At 35.1% G+C, this 22,443-nt stretch overlaps 2 protein-coding genes across 2 annotated transcripts; both read right to left on the bottom strand.

Annotated features, from left to right (window-relative positions):
* LOC109836380 lies at positions 321-8,217 on the bottom strand. Its single transcript, XM_020404264.1, has 5 exons — positions 8,129-8,217; positions 7,802-7,955; positions 1,841-7,716; positions 1,602-1,770; positions 321-1,532 (listed from the first exon to the last, which is right to left on the bottom strand). Exons 3-5 carry the CDS (start codon positions 2,081-2,083, stop codon positions 328-330), a joined length of 1,617 nt encoding a protein of 538 aa, XP_020259853.1. The 5' UTR covers positions 2,084-7,716; positions 7,802-7,955; positions 8,129-8,217; the 3' UTR covers positions 321-327.
* On the bottom strand, positions 13,665-22,442 carry LOC109836253 (F-box protein PP2-B13-like; the record flags this gene model as incomplete). The annotated part of the gene is made up of 3 exons (XM_020404116.1): positions 13,665-14,508; positions 21,124-21,242; positions 22,329-22,442. Coding segments are annotated over 3 exons (708 nt in total), but the record flags the coding sequence as incomplete, so codon positions are not given.

Below are 22,443 nucleotides of genomic sequence, written 5' to 3'. Positions count from 1 at the left end.
CACGGAAGATGGGTATCAATCAGAAAAAAACAACTCAAGGTATTATGTTGTGTGTCAACACATTCTCCTGTTCTTTTAGCCAGTGCATGAGGCATGGGCCTTCCTAAATTAAAAACAAGCATTCTAACAGAACCATATAATCGACACTATATATCACATGCATAATATAGAAACTGAACGATAACAAAATTTAGAAGGAAGCATATTGCACACCAAGAACGAATATTAGCATAAAAATTATTCACCTTGCAGCATAGTTACACTTTTGGGTAATACCAAAAGGGAGTGTTGCTTATTAGCATAAAAATTATTCACCTTGCAGCATAGTTACACTTTTGGGTAATACCAAAAGGGAGTGTTGCTTAAACGGTAAGAGTCAAGTTTAGGAGATTGCACAATCCCTCCATCTTCTAAAGAAAAGACACCCTGATCGTAATATCGATTAGGGTTATCGCCTCTCAAGAGAATTCCTGCATCAGTATCTGTGAAGTATATATGGTTTGCTTTATATCCAGAAGGGTCATCAGCAAAGAAAGCCCTTGCACAGGAATCGCCGGAAGAACTCACAAACAGGACCTCATTATGTAAACTCTTTATTTGTACCCACTTATCAGAGGCATGATCTAGCCTGAACAGGTGAAACCCAGTGGTGCCTACATTATGGTTTTCATTATCAATGATATCTACAGTTCTCACTACAAGGAGTAGGTCTCCTGAATTAGATTCAACCAGATAAGTTTCAGATGGACGTTCAGTGCATACTTCTGGCAGTGATATGGTTTTTCGCCAAAGAAATATGGGTTCTATGTCAGAAAGGGAGTAACACATAACTACATTGCTCCATTGAAACAAACCTACGCAATATAATGACCCCCGATAGCATGCACATGCTCCAGTAAAGTTTTCAATTAACACGAGCCACTCTTCATCTCCAGGTCTACACATGTACAACCCGCCGGACCGAGCTAGAGCTGCTAGTCCCAGAGAATAAGGGATATCAAACACGATAGCCCACTGAAAAAATCTGTAGTCATCGTCACCCAAATCATCAGCAACCTCATTATCAGAACCACTTTCACCATTATCCTCATAACCATCTTCACCATCACTATCGCTATCAGAATAAATATGAGGGTTAACAAATTCTTGCATGTACTGATGATCGTTGTCGCTAAAATCAGAACTATTTTCACTGTTAGTCTCATAATCACTTTCACTATCACCGTCAGTCTCAGAGTTGATATGAGGGTTATCAAATTCTAGCATGTTCTGATGATGGTCATTGCTAAACTCAGGAACGCCATCCGAATTGTCTTGAGAAGGACTGTGTAAAAAGTCACAATGGGAAGAAGGGAGCTCAAGGGTTTGATTATTCAAGGGGTTTAAAAGGTAATAGTCTTTTGATTCGTTATAAATTACTAACCACCCCATTGAATGGCCAAGGCATTCAAAACCAGGGGAAATAGATATGTTAAGGTCGTGGGTTTGAGCCTCCATTGGGCTGTAGAGGCTTAGTTTGTCTTCAATCTGAGGGAGCACCAGCCATGGCCATTTGAGTGCACGGCGGTGGGGTTTGTCTTTGGATTTGTCTTCAATCTGAGGGAGCACCAGCCATGGCCATTTGAGTGCACGGCGGTGGGGTTTGTCTTTGGATGCTGATCTCCAAGTTTTGCAGACAGCACCAAAGCGGATATGATCACCGAGGCTAAGCTGCTGCAGAAAGAGATCAAGTATCTCCTTTGGCAGATCAGCCCAAGGCCTCTGTCGTACCTGTGAATAGCAAGCAGATGAGTTCAGGGAACAGGATGGATGGGATCGGAGAAACTGTACAGATAATTACCTGACAAAGAGCTTCAACCATCTTGGAGTTGCTAGTGTTAGCAGGGATACCCTCTTTCTCATAAAGAGATCGCAGATCTTTACCCTTCATCAATCTGAAATCCTTCTCCTCCATGGCTCCTCTCTTGTTTGCAGACTGTTGAAGGAACAGTCCAGACTGAAAACCCCTGGTAAATGAAGAACAGGGACAGGGGGGATGATTGTCGTGAGAGGAAAAGTACTTTCCCTTTTCGGCAATGTCCATGTAAAATGAACACGTGGCTTCACGAGGAAAATAAATGAGAGTTTGAATTGGACATATAATACTCTACAGATTTAATTAATGACCAGAGACATTTAATCTCATTCTAACAAAAAATTCTTGAAACTAAAAAACTGAAAATCAATGCATCAGCTTCTCGAAGGTGAGACACAACAGATATTTCAGGGGGGAAAATCAGCAGCATTTCTTTCCTCGAAAGGAATTTCAATATTAGCCTTTGGCATATTTCTCACTAAAACCCATATTAAAAGCCTCTGCCAACTATATTAAAGTCAAACAAATGAGTTTAGGTTGCAGCTTCACGATTCATAAGGTTAGTTTAAAACTTTAAGTACTTCCTGAAAATGAAAGATTAAATGTCTCTGGTCAGTCCTTTACCTTTTACATGTTTTTGTTACCACATATAGATCAAGATTTTAAAAAGAAGACTTAAGATGCTTATAGGAGGTGCAGAAACAATTGTTCTCAGAAAGAACAGCGGAAGGAAAAAGAAAAAACTGCAGAGTTAAAGAAATACTCCCTGATGCCCTTTTTTGCATAGTCATATAAAGGGCAGTAACCTCATGCAGTAAATAGAATTGGTCTTCATAAAATCGTCTATGAATAGAATTACTGATAGAGGTTAATCCAGTTATGAACTTAAGATAATGAAAGGGATCCAACATGTTCAATCTGATAATAATTTCTATATTATCATTCAGTAAAGAAACTAAGGTTTATAATTTATAGCCATCTGACAAGAAACTCCCCCGGAGTCCCGAGGTAGCTTCACATTTCACATGTTTACATGTCACTTAGCTCCTATTCAATTTAGATTGCTCCAGCGCCCTCCTGAAATAACAGATACTAAGTTGAAGAGAACAGAAACAAAATCACATAAACGACCCACTTTTTTCTAGTTCGTAGCATGAACTCTATTAGTCTTCTCCTGCAAAACTGTCTAGCTGACATTCTACGTAGATCAAATCTCCTTCGTAACTCTTCTTCCAAAGCCCAACAAAAGATAATAAAGGTAAATTAACATTGATATATACTCCTTCAGGCTGTCATGATATTTCTATTATATTTTATCAGTTACAATGTTGAATAACGTATGATACTTTTACGACATGCCCTGTACAAGAAATTCTGCACGAGTAGTTAATACTGTAATTTTTGCCTTTCAACTTTAACTTTTATAATCCAGGAGTAAATATGCCACAAACGCAACCATAGATCTAACAAAAAATGAACTGTTTTTAATTAAAACGAACTCGGTAGTAAGCCATTTCATCATAATTGCATTTTTAGAAACTGTACATTCTCATCAAATTTTCTACTGCAAGTCTAAAAACACACAAAAATTTCCAAGTTGATGCAACAGCTACGTGATCTCTTTAGTATTTATAATTTTTAGGAAACAAAGAAAAAAAAAATTAGAATCTAGTGAAACCTGCCCTATCCATGAACCATTTGAAATCAGGCTGATCAACAATAACATGTTTCCACTGTCAAATCTTTACATGAACTCGGAATAGTTCAAACGTCTTCCACAAAAGGTATTTGATGACCATACCAGACTTCAAATCCTCTAGCTGAAGGATATGCCCTGGAGTTAAAGAGATTAGTAACAGTAAGAGATAGAAAAGAACATAATACTTTTGACAGTATATTACAAGGAGGAAGCTTCTATTACTCTGCCACTTCCAGATAACCTAACTTTAATTCTTACATAACCTTATGGGACGATTGGTAACCAAAAAGTAAATGGAAAGTGAAAATTTAACAGGCATTGCTTTCTATTTGCAAAATTTTTGTTTAGATGATAGAAAGATAGAAATTGGAGATGGCAAGTGAATTGGCATTCATTGTTTTCATGTTTTGTTTGGTTACTGTGGAAAGTGAATAGCATAAAGTAAACAATTAAAACTAAATGATAAGGACAGAGAAAGGGGGGGAAACTAATTTCTCCCCCTCTTCACATACCATTCAAATTCTTAAAAAAATTGAGAAAGTGAAAATGGTTGAAAATGCTGACATGACACCCTCCACTTTTTATTCACTTTCCAATCACTTTCCATTTACTAAACAGGGGAAAAAAATAGAAAGTAGGGTCACTTTCCAATTTTTAGTCTACTTTCAATTACTTTCTGATTGTCAAAATGCCCTCATTGAAGGAATGATTAGTGTATAATCATATGTTATTGGTGAATGTGACCATATAATATCATGGAAATGGATCCATGCAAAACGTAATGACTACGAGATAGCTGTTATGTGTTGGTGATGTGATTAACATGTTAGAGAAAGTTAGTCATTCTACACGCATACTATGATTATCAAGCAAACAAGCATACTCATTGTTAACAGTGCACTGAACGTTTAAGTAGCCTATAAGATGAAAAGGAAATTAGAACCTGAAGAAGTTTTCTTAAAACATGTAGCAGGAAAAAGTTTGAATTGGACATGGATAAAAAAAAAAAGTTACAGTCTCAACCAAATCCGTATAATACTCTGCAGATTCTAATTGAACACCGTCTCAGGGACATTTCCCATACCAGCTAAAGTTTCCTAAAGTCAAGAAGTTCAAATTCAATGTATCAACTACTCTGAAGGTGAGGTGCGACTGGTTATTCTGGAAAAAAGATAACCAACAGCATTTCTTTCCTAAAATTCTTTTTGTTATTAGCCTTGCACATATTTCCAACCAAAACCATTTTCAGCAGCATCAGTGAACCCTGATTAAAGGCGTAAGAATGAATTTAGATAGCAGGTTCATGGTTCATGAGCTCAATTTAAATACTTCGAGAAAATAAAAGAGTACATTTGAACCTTTATGGCTTTACCTTCTATAAAGTTTTGTGACTGTACCTAGAATCAAGATTAAAAATGTGCTTATAGGATCTGCGGAAACGATTAGTTCTGAGAAAGAATAATGGGAAGACAAAAAGTGCATGGTAAAGAAATAATCCATAATGTCTGACTTCACATAGTCATATACCGGAATGGACAGCAACTTCTTCCATTGGACGAAATTAGTTTTCATAAAACCATTTATGAATTAAAGTTACCTGTTACCAAAAGAGGTTAATTCCAGGTATGAACTTAAGGTTAATAACATGGATACTAAGAGTTCTATCTGATAAAAAAGTTTTGTACTACCACTAATGTTTATACTTTATAGCTAGGTTGAATGGGTATGGGTAAGGGTACAGGACACGACAAATTTGTAAAAATTAGGGCATGGGGACGTGCCTATATATGTGCATGTTATGCATATTTATATATACTAAATTAATAGTTTACATAAGATCAACATTGCTTTTTAATTTACATAATATCAATATATAAGAAATAGATGCGTAGAATATACATCGAAGAAGTGTACGGGGAGTGTTTTAAATTAAAACATGTATTAGATAATCGAGCATAGGCCAGAACAAATATATGCCTATATTCAAGAAGTGTCCAAGAGCTTTGGGTAGGGGTACGGGTACATATGCGGCAGGTGTACGGCTTCCTAATAGAAGTACCAAGGAACCATAGCTTTATAGGCATCTCACAAATAATAGCGCAAGTGTCCCAAGGTAGATTCACATGTTTACATGTCACCTAGTATCTAAACTTATATTGCAGCAGCTTCCTCCATTTGTAATCTGAAAGAACTTGAATTACATGAACAGCTTAACAGCTTACATTTCTCGCTTTGCATATCATACAGTCTATTACTCTTCTTCCTCAAGATATACCAGAAAACATCTCAAGTAGATCATGTCTCCTTTATAATATTTCTCTAACAGCCCACTTAAGGTGAAATATTGTTGATATTTAATGCTCCTTTGGCCGGTCATGATGTTTCAATTATATATTAGCAAATACAGTGTTACGTAACACGTTTTTACTGAAAAGAAAATGTTATTTTTTGATACATACTGTGTAAAAAAATTCTACACTATTAGGTACACTTGAATCTTTGACTTTCGAGGAACTTCAACCTCCAAAATCCAGTAGTAAGAATGACACAGAAAAACAACCATATATGTAACCAAATGAACAGTTTTAGTTAAAATTAACTCAGCAGTCAGCCATTTATGTCAAAATTGGTAATTTAGAAACTCTATATTCTCCTCAATTTACCTGCTGCAAAGTCTAAAAAACACACAATTTTGCAAGTTTAGGCAACTGTTTGATCTTCCTCGTCATTATAATTTTTAGGAAACAAAGAAGGAAACCCAGAAGCTAACAAAACCCTTCCAATGCATGAAGCCATGGATCCATCTGAAATCATGCTGATCAATCATCACATGTGTCTAGTATCAAATCTTTTCATAAACTCACAGTATTTCAAAATCCTTCCATAGATGGTGCTTGACCGCCATAGCAAGCTTCAAACCTCTAGCTCCTATGGTAGAATATCCAAGCAGGAAGGAGGCCATTAAAAGAAAACAGCAAGTATTGCTTTGAAAGCATACTTGAAAAAACAGACAGAAGCTTCTGAAAGCATTTATGCTACTTTCAAGCAGCCTAACCTCAGCTCTTCCTTAACCTTATGGAAGGAAATGAACATATTGTATGATAAAGATGTTTGTTGGTGAATATGGATATATACTATCATGGAAGTGGATCCCTACAAAAATAACGAGTAGAAGGTGACTGCATGTGTTAAGCGTATTGTATGACATATGTGCTTCAATGCATAAATGTCAATTGGTATGGAGTAGATAGCTACTCTTTTGCGCTTCTTAGTTGGTAAGCAAAGAAAGCATGAAATCAACCTATGGGCTAGAAAAAATTGGTAAGCAAACAAGGATCGCAAGGGAAGGAATGACACGCTACTTCCTTCTCAGCCTAGTAGAGGGGCAAGGATAAGAATAAAACCACAGGACTAATCATTGCAAATAGATCAGTAACACAATATCGTCTCTCGTACTGAAGAAAAATTTTACCTAAGATTGTTCTTAGATTTGCTCAAAGAAAAATAACAAGAAATGACATCATATATATCGACAATTTGACAGAGACATGTAGGTGTGCCATGCATCAAAAAGTGGTTGACAATACCTTTTGAGAGAGAACGGTGACACATTCATCAAAAAGTTTCACATAATTTGCCAGACTTAAAATGGGAACTACCATTCTCCAAGCAATGCTTGAAGAATCAACAAATATATGTGCATAAGTGTGTATAGTAGAGATAAACAATAGAATCGTCATTTCCACATGGGAAAATATCCTCTCATGGAAGGCTCATAAACATATGTATCTAATTATGGGTTTCTGTTGTGTCAATATTTCCATACATTAAAGCATACACGACGTGTATACATATTTTTGAAAACTTCTTTCATACCCATGGCCTACTGAGACTAGTTATTTCATTAATCAGAAACTATTCATTTTGCAAGCCCTCCCCCTGCCGATCGAAATTATAATGGCCCCTTAGCGGGCGCTCCATAGCATGGCAGCAACGCAGTGATCAGTGATCTCCTTGATAACCCGACCCCATTCTTTAATTTCTTCTTCATATCAAACACGCTCACAATCCCTCGAAAACCCTAACCCTAGTTCCTTCCACCAAAACCACCAAGCTCACACTGTCCTCGATTCCTCCACCGCCGCCGCCCAAAACCTAGCAGCTGCCAACATACACTACGGAATATCAAACAAAATAGACCTTTGAAGAAAAAAAAATTTGCAGTCATTTCTAATAGAATCACTTACCAATCTCACTATAAGAAAGAATCATAATCAGTGTCACTATCAAAATCCATGAATCGGAGAAAGATTCCCAAAAGGCGCCGAAAAGGAACGTGATCGATCCCCAAGTCTGAGGCTTTCTAAATGAAGGAATCAGCGTCTCTCCAAAGCCCTAAACCTGTCAACAGAAAACAAATTAATGAATTCAAGAGAGAAGATCGAAAGATGATTAAAATTGAATATAATCGTTGTAAACTGTGGGGATTATGGTTTTTTGAAGGGTTTTGAGGGGGAAATTATAGGGGATTTTAGTTGGAATTGGATTATAAATATAAATAAATGAGAATTTACATCATCGCTCAAGTTTAATTATGATCATAAGAAGGCGATAAATTGGGGCATAAATTAGGAAGAAGTGAGGTTATTAAATTAAACCTAACTAAACGTTTAAGATTTTGTTAATGTAAAACTCTACCATCTTTTCCTTTCTATTTCGAGTCTCATAGATTTTCTGTTAAATTATACGTAGGAGTTAACTTGACGAAAGCCCCCTTGACATTTGAGGTATTTTTTGGTTGTAGCCACTCCAAACTTTTTTATCTCACACAACCCCAAACTTTGGGCGTCTCATAAACCATGTCAGCTATAAATTTTTCTCATCGATCCATATATATGTAACTTGCAAGTAACTAAAATGTCCTTCAGAAAGACAAAATCTCAAATTTAGTCATTTGTTATTTACAATTATGTACCTCTCGCTCACCTTAACTATTGGTTTTTCTTTCAAGAAATTTTTGGTTATTTGCAAATTATATAGATAGTAGGGTTCTAGTGGGAAGAGTTTAAAGTTCAGGGCTTTTTGTGAGACACTCAAAGTTTGGGGGTTGCATAAAATTCACCTTTATATATATATATACTAGGTTTTATGCACATGCAATGCACGTGGTTAAATATCATGATTAAGTATTTTTGATTTATTTTCTTACTAAACTTTGTTCCTCGGTTTTACTTTGATGGTTTTTGCTCAGTTATGTCTATAAACTGTAGAATTATGATCATCTTTTTTAATGTTCGTTTAAATATGCCCAATTTAAATTTTCATGTTTATAATCAAATCGACACGAAACAAATGTAATCCGAAGCCAATTTGAATCATCATGTTTTTTGAATCGACATGAAGCAAAGCTTGATTTGAGAAATTATAGTGTTACAAAAGTAAAAAATACTTGAGAAAATAACGTTATAAAAGGAGAATGAATAATTGAAGCTAATACGACAAGATGATTGGTTAAAAGTGGGCTAAAACGACATAAAAGAGAATATGGAGTTTGTTCCTAATCCTTTATAGACTTTAAAAAAATCATAAACTAAAGATTAATACTAATTCCAATATATTTTATATGATGAAAGCATCTACATAAGCATATAAAAGTACTAAAAATTTTCATGAAAATCTCTTCTAAAAATTTCTAATTTACTCAAAAAATAAACTATTCTATAAAATATTTAGAAAACAATGTCTTTTATTCCTTCTATTTTATTTTTTATTGAGCCGATATCAATCCTTCTCCACATTTATCTCTTTTGATAAAATTAAAGTACTTTTAGATGTTGAAAATGGATAGTAAATTTTAAATTAAAAAAATTTATATATGTTAATGAAAGAATATCAAACAACTACTTTTTTTGTTAAGTTTTAAAATTTTAGTCTTTTTTTGTGATTTTGAATTTTTGAGGGTATGTTTTGTAAATTTTGAAACTTTGTGAGTATTTTTTTTTTTGAAAATTTAAATATTAAGTAGGGTGTTTATAATTTTTATGTTTTATACGTTGGTAGTAAGTTTTCGAATATCAAAATATTTCTTACAACTCTGAAATTTTTAGGGTGTTTTTTATAATTATTAAATCTTTATATTGTTTTTTATAAAATTCAAAATTCCAACGATTTGCTGATAATTTCCAGATTTGATATGTACTATTTATAAGTGTTGAAATCTCAAGTTTTTCTATTACTTTTAACTTCTGAAGGAGATTTTTTACGAGTCTGCTGATAATTTCCTTTCTATTTCTAGTCTCATAGATTTTCTGTTAAATTATACATAGGAGTTAACTTGACAAAAGCCCCTTGATATTTGAGGGTTTTTGCTCATAGCCACTCCAAAATTTTTTATCTCACATAACCCCAAACTTTGGGCGTCTCATAAACCACGTGAGCTATAAATTTTTCTCATCGATCCATATGTAATTAACTTGTAATTAACTTGCAATTAACTAAAATGTCCTTCAGAAAGACAAAAATCTCAAATTTAGTCATTTGTTATTTACAATTATGTACCCCTCGCTCATCTTAACTATTGGTTTTTCTTCTAATAAATTTTTGGTTATTTGCAGATTATATAGATAGTAGGGTTCTAACGAGAAGAGTTTAAAGTTCAGGGCTTTTTGTGAGACACTCAAAGTTTGGGTGTTGCATAAAATTCACCCTTATATATATACTAGGTTTTATGCATGTGCAATGCACGTGGTTAAATACCATGATTAAGTATTTTTGATTTATTTTCTTACTAAACTTTGTTCCTTGGTTTTACTTTGATGGTTTTTACTCAGTTATGTTTCTAAACTTTAGAATTATGATTATTTATTTTCTGTAATGTTCGTTTAAATACACCCAATTTAAATTTTCATGTTTATAATCAAATTGACAGGAAATAAATGTAATCCGAAGCCAATTTGAATCATCATGTTTTTTGGATTGACATGAAACAAAGCTTGACCTGAGAAATTATAGTGTTACACAAGTGAAAAATACTTAAAAAATAACATTATAAAAGGGGAATGAATAATTAAAGCTAATACGACAAGATGATTGGTTAAAAGTGGGCTAAAACGATATAAAAGAGAATATGGAGTTTGTTCCTAATCCTTGATAGACTTTAAAAAAATCATAAATTAAAGATTAATGCTAATTCCAATATATTTTTATATGATGAAAGCATCTACATAAGCATATAGAAGTATTAAAAAAGTTCATGAAAATCTCTTCTAAAAATTCCTAATTTACTCAAAAAATAAACCATTTTATAAAGTATTTAGAAAATAGTGTCTTTTATTCCTTCTATTTTATTTTTTATTGAGCCGATTTCAATCCTTCTCCACATTTATCTCTTTTGATAAAATTAGATTACTTTTAGATGTTGAAAAGGGATAATAAATTTTAAATTAAAAGTTAAATTTATATATGTTAATGAAAGAATATCAAACAACTATTTTTTTGTTTAGAAAATAGTGTTTTTTATTCTTTCTATTTTATTTTTTATTGAGCCGATATCAATCATTCTCCACATTTATCTCTTTTGATAAAATTAGATTACTTTTAGATGTTGAAAAGGGATAGTAAATTTTAAATTAAAAGTTAAATTTATATATGTTAATGAAAGAATATCAAACAACTATTTTTTTTGTTAAGTTTTAAAATTTTAGTCATTTTTTGTGATTTTGAATTTTTGAGGGCATGTTTTGAAAATTTTAAAACTTTGAGAGTAATTTTTTTTGAAATTTGAAATATTAAGTTGGGTGTTTATAATTTTATGTTTTCTACGTTGGTAGTAAGTTTTCGAATATCAAAATATTTCTTACAACTCTGAAACTTTTGGGGTGTTTTTTACAATTATTGAAACTTTAGATTGTTTTTTATAAAATTCAAAATTTTAGCGGTCTGCTAATAATTTCTAGATTTGATATGTACTATTTATAAGTTTTTAAATCTCAAGTTTTCCTATTACTTATAACTTTTGACGGAGTTTTTTTACTACTTTAATAACTTTGAGGTTATTTTTTACAAATTTTAAATTCTCATGTGCCTGATGGTAATATATTGAATTCATCTTTATTATTTGCAAGTTTTGTAATTTTAGGATTCCAGGGTGCTTTTTTTATTATTTAAAATTTTGAGAGTATTTCTACAATTTTTAAAATGTTAGGGGTGTTAATTGCAAATTTTAAATTCTTCAAAGCTATTGTTAATTTTTAGATTTTATGTTTGTTATTTTAAGTTTTGAAACATCAGGATTTTTATTATAATTTTAAAATCTTAGGGTATTTTGTGTAGTTTTTGAACTTTTTAGGTTTTTTTTGTAATACTTCGTATATTATAGCATGTTAGTTTTAACTTAACACACTAATATCATGGAGCTATTTCATGTATTTTATTGATCTTATTTTTTTATGTTGTTGACCTGTAGGTAGTTTATGGAATTAGAATAGGATATAATTATGTTTAAGATAGATTAAGATTTTAAATGAAATATTCAAAATAGTGAAGGGTAATATTGATTATGAAAAACTTTTCCAAAACTTGTACTCTTAAAGGGTGTGTGTGTGTGTGTGTGTGTGTGTGTGTGTATATATATATATATAGATAATAATAATATATATATTATATATATATATATATATATATATAGGAGAGAAGAGAGAGAGGAGAGAGAGAGAGAGAAGAGAGAGAGATATTAATGTGTATCCTTGTCATAGGAGGGATTTCTCCTGACGCCTCTAAAATCACATGATTGAGCGACATTGTGGATGATCCGTTCCATTGAACTTGATCTACATATTATAAAACCCCAACACACCAAGTTTGGGTGAATCCGTCGTCGTTTGACCTCCATCGAGCCATGTGAAAAGTTCTATTCATTCAAACGCGTTAAAATTTGATATGAGTGGATGAATGATCAAGACGACGACGGGGTTCACCCCAAACTTGGTGTGTTGGGGTTTTAGAATATGTAATCAAGTCTTCAACGGAGCGGATCATCCACAATGTCGCTCAATCATATGATTTTAGAGGCGTCAAGGACGGAAATCCCCCCTACGACAAGGATACCCATTAATCTCATATATATATATATATATATATATATATATATATTATATATATATATATATATATATATATATATATATATATATATACATATATTACTATTTAAAACTTTAGATCGTGGAGGACTCCTTCAATATTGTTGATGTTTTTATAGGTTCGTATTTCTACAAACCGGAGAGTTTTTCTGTTAGATTATACTAGCTGAGCCACGGTGGGTGTTGATCTCAAAGGGAAACTACATCCGACAGTGAAGTTTCCACAAAACATACACGTCATTATCATCCTTGTATCAATAGGGGTTGATTTAAAAAAGAAAAAGAAAACAAAAAGAAAAAAAGGTAATAGTGAAGAATGCTGACATTCCTAAAGATCTTTTCAGTGTACCAAATAGTCAAATACGTCAAAATTTTATGAATATATTCAAACTATACCAAATAAGATAACACAACATCAACATTTAACAAAAAAAAAAAAAAAAAAAAAAATTTAAAAAAAAAAAAAAAAAAAAAAAGATTTCATTGAGATTAAACGGATGTTGCCTTTTGCCATACCGAACACAACCTAAAGCGTACGAGGTAATGTAAATGGAGCAGTTATCCTCAAAACTACTATAAAAATGATACTCTTTTTGTAAATAACGTGTGCCTTTTCAAAGGACCAAGGTGGTTACATTTAAGGCTAATAATTAAATTTTCTCAACTAACAAAGTTCGACGCTTAAGGACAATATTTCTAGTTAAACAGAATCAAAAGATTGATGTTTGGTCTAATCTTTAGGTCACCATTGTAGACCTCAGACTTACATTGCTTCGACCGAGGTCAAAATGGAGCGGTTATGTTTGCAAATTTCAGTTTTTTGAGGTTCAGGTATTTTTGGAGGCAGATGGTGACAATATTTCGACCGAGGCAGTTATCCTGAAAATTGGAAACTCGTTTGGTTTCTATTGTCCAATATCAAGAGATCATATCTTTAAGAAATCTCATACAAAACAAGATCACTGAAATCTGACAAAAAGCAAGGATCACATGAGAGGTGAAGGAAGTCGACGCCCGACATCCATCCATCCACGACGGAGATTGTAATTTACATACGAGTCACTAAAGAAAAATTACACGATACGTATAAAACATAACACATTCCAAATTATATATGTTCATAATACGCGCGAGATGCATATCTAGAGCTAGTATCTCAATTTGCAGAATAGATAGGCTTCTGCACATCACAGGCGAGCTATTTCATCACTACTCAGAAGTTACATGCCTGAGCGAGCAGTAAAACATGCGGTATTCCAAATACGTCCACAGTACAAACATGTCGCAAATACAGAAATCGATAGATATCTGCATGGTGCAAGCAAAACACCCCTCCAGCTTATTCTACAGGCCTCAACTCAATCCCCTGCACAACCAGTCCCCTCTTCCAATGCCCTCCTTTTATCTCGGTCAAGCTTATCTCCACCTCGCATCCCTTCCCCTCTTCAATGAAAAACCTCCCCATCTCTAGTTCCATCCATCCATCCCCTCTTGTAACTGGGCTCTGAACAGGACCGTCGCTGTCTGCGGGCCTTGGTGGCACACGAAACACAGCTGAGCGGCCCAACAGCGTCAGGCACGGCTTAGGTGGGTCGCTCACATCCGGCTGCAAGCACACATTGTGTTTGGAGATCACTTGAGATCCAATTTTGATGGAGGTCTCTTGGGTTGGAAACGTGAGGCCGTACGATCCGCGAACCGTGTTGAAGATGAGGTATGCACGGTACGTTGTTCTTGGAGAAAGAATGTCGGTGTTGATAGTGGCTTTGATCTCCAGCCAACATACAGATGTGAGCTCAGCAACCTCGGCAAACCTGATAAAGAGGAAAAATAATAATAATTCAATAAAGGTTCTCAAGATGGTTAGGTTCTAGCCCCTCAAATCATATGATTACCCTTATGCAAGCTATTGAAAGAGCTCCACAAATAAATTTGCCATCAAAACTTAAAAATATATACATTCTTTTGGACTCCCTAATGTAAGTGGTTTTGGCCTCATGAGCCAAATTTGTTACCCGACCCATTGAGAACCTGACTTGGTTGTTGAGAATAATCTCACAATCTGTGGGATAGTTTCAGTTGTAGATCGGGTCTTACGTAGAAGAGGAGAACGTGGGATATTGAGAGATTTTAGGGCGGTTATTTGGGGACGGAGGGGGGATGGAACGCCCATAAATAGAGAGGAGTTCCTCTCCTCTAAGTACAACTGAAGTGATCTCCACCGGAGTCCCCAAAAAGAATCAATCTGCTCTCGTTTCTTCACTGGTATCAGAGCTATCGATCCCCAAACCACAGCTTTCTTCTCAACAACCAAATCCCTAGGGCAAAAGATATCTCACAGATCTCCTCCCCCCTCCTCAGAGCTCGCCGAGGAATCCATCAGATCCCACACCTCCTCAAACCCCAGCCTCCCAACGTCCGGGGATCTCGTCGCCTCAGATCCCCTCTCTCAATCTGTCAACCACCAGCGCCCGTCCCGTCGACCAGCGTCGCCGCCCTACACCTGCGTCGTGTAAGGCATCGTTTTTTTGTTTTAGTTTTTGGGGGTCTGCTTGAAAACGGGAAGGGGTCTGTTAAATGGGAAAGAAATAAAAAAAAAATTTTGCTATGTTTTTTTTAGTATTCTATAATTAGCTAGTATTTTCATACAAAGATCTTCAATTTGCAGATTTCATAAAAGTGCTACAGTTGAAAATTCCGAATTTTTTTATTAATCTCTGTTTTAACTTTGATAATAATTAGCATTTATTTGCTTATTGTAATTAAATAGTTTATTCCTTTTTCTTGGGAATTAATTATATATATATATATATATATAATTAATCTTGTTGTTATTACACTTTAAAAAAATATTATAATAACAGTACATCTTTTAACCTTTTATTTATAGTTGTTTTAGTATCAAATAATTAAGTTTTTTTTTGTAAGTTAGTTTTTATATTTTAGCAATCTGAAATCAATTCCGTTTGAAATATCATACAGCTAAATTATCGTCATGGCTAGTAAGTTGATTGCATTTGAACTGGAAAAACGTCTTAATGGTTCCAACTATGATATGTGGCATAGGAAGATTAAGTACGAACTTATCCATGGCAACTTAAGGACAATAAGGCTAAAAGCCTAATGTTAATGTTCATGGAAGATACTTTAATCAAAATTTTTGAAAACTATAATACGGCTAAGGAAATATGGCTTGCAGTTAAAGAGAAGTATGACACTACCTCTGAGGTGAACATACAGCTGTTGATGCATAGATTTAATTCAAGCCGTATGCAAGAAGGTGAAGATGTTGCCGAACATGTGAACAAGATGATTGTAGCTAAGGACCTAGCTTCAGCAGGATCTGAAATTCCCTGAGAAATTGTAGGTGACAACTATTTGAATAGCTTGTCACCGTCATTAGATATGCTGCCACAACACTTAGGCTTAATGGAACCATTAAACGTGTTATTGACTTGCCAGCCCAGTTAGCAATGGAACATGATTTACTAACTAGGAGAAAAGATTCAGATGTGAACCTTGTGCAGCAAGAAGAAGCAAATGCAGCTCACTATCGCAAGGCACAAGGAACTCATCAGTTTGGACCTGTCAAACCTTCCTTCAAAGGACCTGGCCAGCAACGTGCTCACGGTAAGAAAGGACCTACTGAATCATGCTATATTTGTAGGAAGTTCGGCCACTTTAAAGCCAACTATCCACAAACGAAGAACAAGGACGGTCCCAAACGCCCAGAACAAGGAGGATCCGGTAAGCGGGAGTTCATCAGCGTCATTGAGTGTAATGCTGCAACTACTGACACTGGTGGCTGGTAGATTGATTCGGGAGCTACCCAACATATTGCAAAGACAAAGGAAGGGATATGCGACTTCAAGGAGCTGAAGAAGGGAGATCAAAGGATTTACATGGGGAACAATACCTACCTAGATGTTGAAGGTATTGGTTCGTAAAGATTAGATCTTGGGGACAACATCATGGTTCTCAAGGAAGTGTTTTATGCACCTGGCATAAGACATAATCTGATCTCCGTCCCAGCTCTCCTGAAGAAAGGCATTGAAGTTAGGTTTTACAACAATAGGGTCTCTATTGGAAAAGACAAGAAAGTGTTTGCTATGGGCAAGTTTGTACCCGAACATGATTTTTTCTGTCTTTCTGTTGTAAAACCTAAAATTTACAATAAGAATTCTGATTTGCTTTATTCCTCGTGTTTTTTATCTGATTTTGATCTATGGCATATAAGACTAGGACACCATGGTAATAGAAAGATAGATCAAATAATTAAAATGGATTTGTTACCAAATTTGATAGGTGTAAGGACATTACCCTGTGAACACTGCTTAACATGGAAAATGACTAGAAAGTCATTTTTTGAAGGTCAGAGGGTAAGTGAACTTTTAGAGTTAGTTCATTCTAACATTTGTGGCCCGTTAAGCGTAAAGACACGTGGTAATAAAGAATATTTTATAACTTTCATAGATGATTATTCCAAGTATCACCTTATGGCCAAAGTATAGCACCTTACGCTCTCTGGAAATTCTGAGCTCCGAGTCGTCGCGACCATTTCAGTTTTTTTCCACGCGACGAGAACACTCGACTACCGACGCGTCGTCGTAATAGGCCGATCATCCGCCGCGTCGGCCGGTCCTCGCCTATTTTCAAAGCTTCAGGCAAAGTATAGCACCTTATTGCAAAGTATAGCACCTTATGGCTAAAGTATAGCACGGAAGATATATTAAGGTGTTAAGAACTGATAGAGGTGGAGAATTCAATTCAAAGGAATTTAAAAACTATTGCATTCATTATGGCATTAAGCGACATACCACTATGCCTTACATGCCACAACAGAATGGTGTGGCTGAAAGGAAAATAGAACATTGATGAATACAGTGAGATGTATGTTGTCACATTCTGATCTCTCCAAGGATTTTTGGGGAGAAGCAGTATTGACTGCGAATTATATTTTGAATAATATTCCCACAAAAGCAGTCGAGTCAACACCGTATGAGATTTGGAATGGACACAAACTGAATTAAGTCACTTAAGAAAATGGGGTTGTGTTGCACATGTTCTCATTCCATATCAAGTTAGAGATAAGCTGAATCTCAAAACCTTAAAGTGTAGATTTATAGGCTATTCTGAAAAGTCTAAAGGATATAGGTTCTTCCATGAACCTTAAAGTGTAGATTTATAGGCTATTCTGAAAAGTCTAAAGGATATAGGTTCTTCCATGAAGAGAAATGAGTCATTGAAAGTAGAGATGCTACTTTTCTAGAAAATCTAGAGGAAAAGGAAAAAGTTCAAGAGGTAGTACAACATCTGCTAGACTTAGATGATGTTCCTAACGATGACCTGAACATAGTGGATGAAGTAAATCATCCAATAATAGAAGAGCCCTTAAATGAGAATATGCCTATGGTAAATCAACCAGCTGAACTTGTCCAACCTGTCAACCTTAGTGGTAATAAAAGACCCAGAACAACACCTGTATGGATGGATGATTATTATCTATATTCATGCGAATCATCCTGTTTCTCGGTAGACATTGACATAGATGAGCAAGCTGATCCTTTGAATTATGTGGATGCTATGAGCACAAATGAATCAGAACAATGGCTGGAAGCCATGAAAAGAGAGCTTGACTCAATGGAGAGAAACAATGTATGGGAGCTATGTGACTACCAGAAGATAGGAAGTCCATTAGATGTAAATGGGTGTTAAAAAAGAAATATCGGGTTGATGGGTCTATTGATACATTTAAAGCCCGTTTAGTTTCTAAAGGCTTTACTCAGAAGGCAGGTATAGATTATCAGGAGACTTACTCTCCGGTGGTTAAGTTTACTTCTATAAGAATTATCTTAGCAATTGTTACACATCTTGACTTGGAACTTTTCCAAATAGATGTCAAGACTGCATTCCTCAATGGAGAGTTGAATGAAGTAATATATATGAATCAACCTGAGGGATTTTAGGTTGAAGGATAAGAAAACAAAGTATATAAATTGAAGAAATCTTTATATGGTTTAAAACAATCATCTAGACAATGGTATCTCAAATTTCATAATAATGTTATCCAACATGGTTTTGTTGCAAATAAATTGGATAACTGTGTATATATCTTGAAGAGTGGCGGCAGTTTCACAATATTATCCTTGTATGTGGATGATATTTTGCTGGCTGGAAATGACATAGAAGTACTGAACAGAATCAAGTCAGCACTTAGTAGTGAATTTGAGATGAAGGACATGGGAGATGCATCCTATGTTCTTGGTATATAGATCCTTATAGATAGAAAGTCTAGAATGTTAAGTTTAAACCAAGAAAGGTATTTGCATACAATACTTAGAAGGTTTGGGATGCAGAATTGTAATCCTGCGCCAACACCTTTGGTTATGAAAAATCGGTTATGTAAAGAACAATGTCCTAGAGAAGGACAGAAACCGCTTAGTGTTCCGTATGCTCAAGCTGTTGGAAGCTTGATGTATGCAATGTTATGTACTAGACCAGACCTAACATATCCTGTGAGTTTGATTAGTAGATATCAAAGTAGTCCTGGTCTAGCACATTGGGAGGCTGTTAAGAGGATTTTGAAGTACCTGGAAGGTACTGTGTACCATAAGTTAGTTTATTAAGCAGACTCGCTTGAGTTGCTTGGTTACTCTGATGCTGATTTCGGAGGAGACAAAGATGACGGGAAGTCCACTTCCAGACATTTGTTCATTTTTGGTGGTGCAGCTGTTTTTTGGGGTAGTAAAAAATATGGATATGTGACAAGATACACACAAGAAGCTGAGTACATAGCCTGTAGTATGGCCACTACTCATGCAGTCTGGATAAGACGGTTCCTAAAGGACTTGGATCTCAATTTGGTGGATGGAACAATTGAGATATACTGTGATAATCAAGCAGCCATCAGCTTGATCAACAGTGGTGCAAACAGTTCTAAAGGAAAACATATTGAGTTACAATATCATTATATTCGTGATATTGTGGGAAAAGAAGAAGTCTGTGTGACTTACATTCCTACTAGTGATATGATAGATGATCCCTTGACGAAGGGTATCCCAGCAGGTACATTCATCAAACATGTTAGTTTGATGGAAATTGAAAATGTCTAAGTCAAGGAAACTTTCATGAAAAATGAAAGGAGACAATCATGGATAATGGTTGTACTCGGGTTATTCACGTAGAGTGAAAAATGCATATATCTCATGGATAGTGGGAGTATGAAATTACATCTTGAGTCACATCTCACGGGAAATGGGAGTGTGTGCTTGGAAATCATTTGGCCATTTCGGCCAAGTGAGAGATGTAAGTGGTTTTGGCCTCATGAGCCAAATTTGTTACCCGACCCGTTGAGAACCTGACTTGGTTGTTGAGAATAATCTCACGATCTGTGGGATATTTTCAGTTGTAGATCGGGTCTTACGTAGAAGAGGAGAACGTTGGATATTGAGAGATTTTAGGGCGGTTATTTGGGGACGGAGGGGGGATGGAACGCCCATAAATAGAGAGAAGTTCCTCTCCTCTAAGTACAACTGAAGTGATCTCCACCGGAGTCCCCAAAAAGAATCAATCTGCTCTCAGCTCTCGTTTCTTCACCTAAGTTGTCCCCTTTCTCATACCATATAAGAAGCATTTTCAGTTGTCAGATTGTGGTATAAATGGCTTTAAAGATGATAACAAATATAGAAAAGAAGGTTGTTAATGTTTGACATGATTAATGAAGATTAGAGTGGGTATCTACTAAAACTTATGCAGTTTAGTAGCGGATGTAGAAATATTTACTAATCAAAAAATAGTATTTATTTGTTAATCTAATTTACACGAACAACTACGGACAATTTTTTTTTTTTTTGAAGTTAGACCTACTGATTTTGTTTTTCCCCTAATAAAATGTCATCAAATCTCCTACAACGACCCTATTGACCGGCATCAATGGTATCAAACGGTTTACACTTTACGTTGAGTATTTTATATGATACAACTTCGTTGAAGAAAGGCTTGATTGCTACAGTGGTAATTGACCAAGTTAAAGAAAGGATTGATTCCTTCAACTGATGGTTGAAGGCAACTAATTTGTCAAGAGGAAGAAACAGTTTCAAGTGTAATCGAAGCAAAATATAAAGGGAAAAAGGAAAAGAATAACTTTCAACTTCAGTAACTCTCTCGTTGCGCAATGGATGATTATGACTTATTCAAAGTTAAAAGAATGAGAAGCACGTGCGAGTTTTGAGGTTATAATAGGATTGAATAATAGCCATCTAATCTAAATACTATTGGATGATTATGATTAAGTGGTCCACTTCGTTGAACAAAAATCATATCCTCTCTAATCAGTCAAATTTCAATCGCTCTCACTATCAAATTAAAAAATGATTGTGTGACACAACCAACTACAAAGAGAGAGAGAGAAGAAAAACAAATTCATGAACCTTGAGTTTTCAGCTTCTTTCCACTTCCAATACCGCGGAGCGTCTCCCCAAACAATTGAAAGCCCCCTCACAGAAGTCACAATCCGCTTCTTTCCACTCCCTTTATCCAATCCAAAACTCTGTATATTTTCCCCAAAAGTCAAAATATTTACCCAAAAAAAAAAACTATTCTTCAAAGAAGTGTAAATTATACGAAACCCCTTCATCTATCCAACGAAAAAAAAATTCTTTCACATATTCATAACTGTCTATTTGTAAATGAATGCAGCTATGAGGGGGGGAAACGGTATAGGATATTAAGTAAAAGCAACATGGATAGCCATGGCACTAAAATGGCATCCAGGGGTGCACAAAAATATCGTACCCGCGAATGTTTCCACGTCCGTACCTATTACTAAAATCTATAACCGGTAGGATATGATTACGTATATGGTTATGTAGTGAATTATCTGGATCCATGTTCGAAATATCTGAAAATATGTTGATCATGTAGTTGCAATTGATTTAATCCTTAATGAATGTGATACTAATTTTGATGATCAATTTCCATCAAAAAAATATTTTTTTTTTTGATGATCATTATATAATCTAGCTTACTCTAGTGTCATATGAACTATATTTTTTTCCCCTATATTATTTGGATTTCTCATATCCGTTTTGTATTCGCCTGCACACATATAGCGGATATGGATATAAGTTTTCCTCACCGAGGCATATCCATATCCGTGGATGGCAAGCGAATACAGATATAACACATCCAAACCATATCCGAACCGTTCCCACCCCTACTCACATCCATCAAAAGTTTACTCCATTGAAAACTGACAATTTTAAAAAGTAGGGCTGTTTGCACTTTGATACCCTAGAGTTCACATCTTTTTTAAATTTTGATATCCAAAGTAGGCGCATTTTTTACACATTTTAAAGTTAGATACTCCAAAGTTTACACATTTTTAACTTTGGTACCCAACACATTGCGGTATCAAAGTGTTAAAAACGAAACTTTGGGGGTATCGAAGTTCCAAAAAGATGTAAACTTCGGAGTATCAAAGTGTTGGGAGAAAAAATTTGGGGTACCAAAGTGCAAATGAATCTAAAAAAATCATAGATTAGGAAATTTTCTGGTGAACCCAAAGAGATAAAAGAGTATCTTGGAAAAACTAAGTACAGATGAAGGGGTTTCTTGTAATTTTTGAAAAACTTACAATGTTGCCGCCGTCGATGAGAATGGAATCGCAGAGGCGACGATAGAGCTCCTTCTTCGTCGAGAATCTCACCGGATCCACGGCCGACGATAGGATCTCGCGGTGGTCGGAGGGG

The sequence above is a fragment of the Asparagus officinalis genome, chromosome 4 (assembly GCF_001876935.1).
Source record: "Asparagus officinalis chromosome 4, Aspof.V1, whole genome shotgun sequence".
NCBI lineage: Eukaryota > Viridiplantae > Streptophyta > Magnoliopsida > Asparagales > Asparagaceae > Asparagus > Asparagus officinalis.
This window is presented reverse-complemented; position numbering and strand designations above follow the sequence as displayed.

Coding starts and splice junctions, on each gene's coding strand:
- LOC109836380 (XM_020404264.1), bottom strand. CDS start 2,083: ATGGACATTGCCGAAAAGGGAAAGTACTTTTCCTCTCACGACAATCAT. Junction 1,771..1,840: donor TGGTTGAAGCTCTTTGTCAG/GTAATTATCTGT, acceptor TGCTATTCACAG/GTACGACAGAGGCCTTGGGC. Junction 1,533..1,601: donor ATGGCCATGGCTGGTGCTCC/CTCAGATTGAAG, acceptor GGCTGGTGCTCC/CTCAGATTGAAGACAAACTA.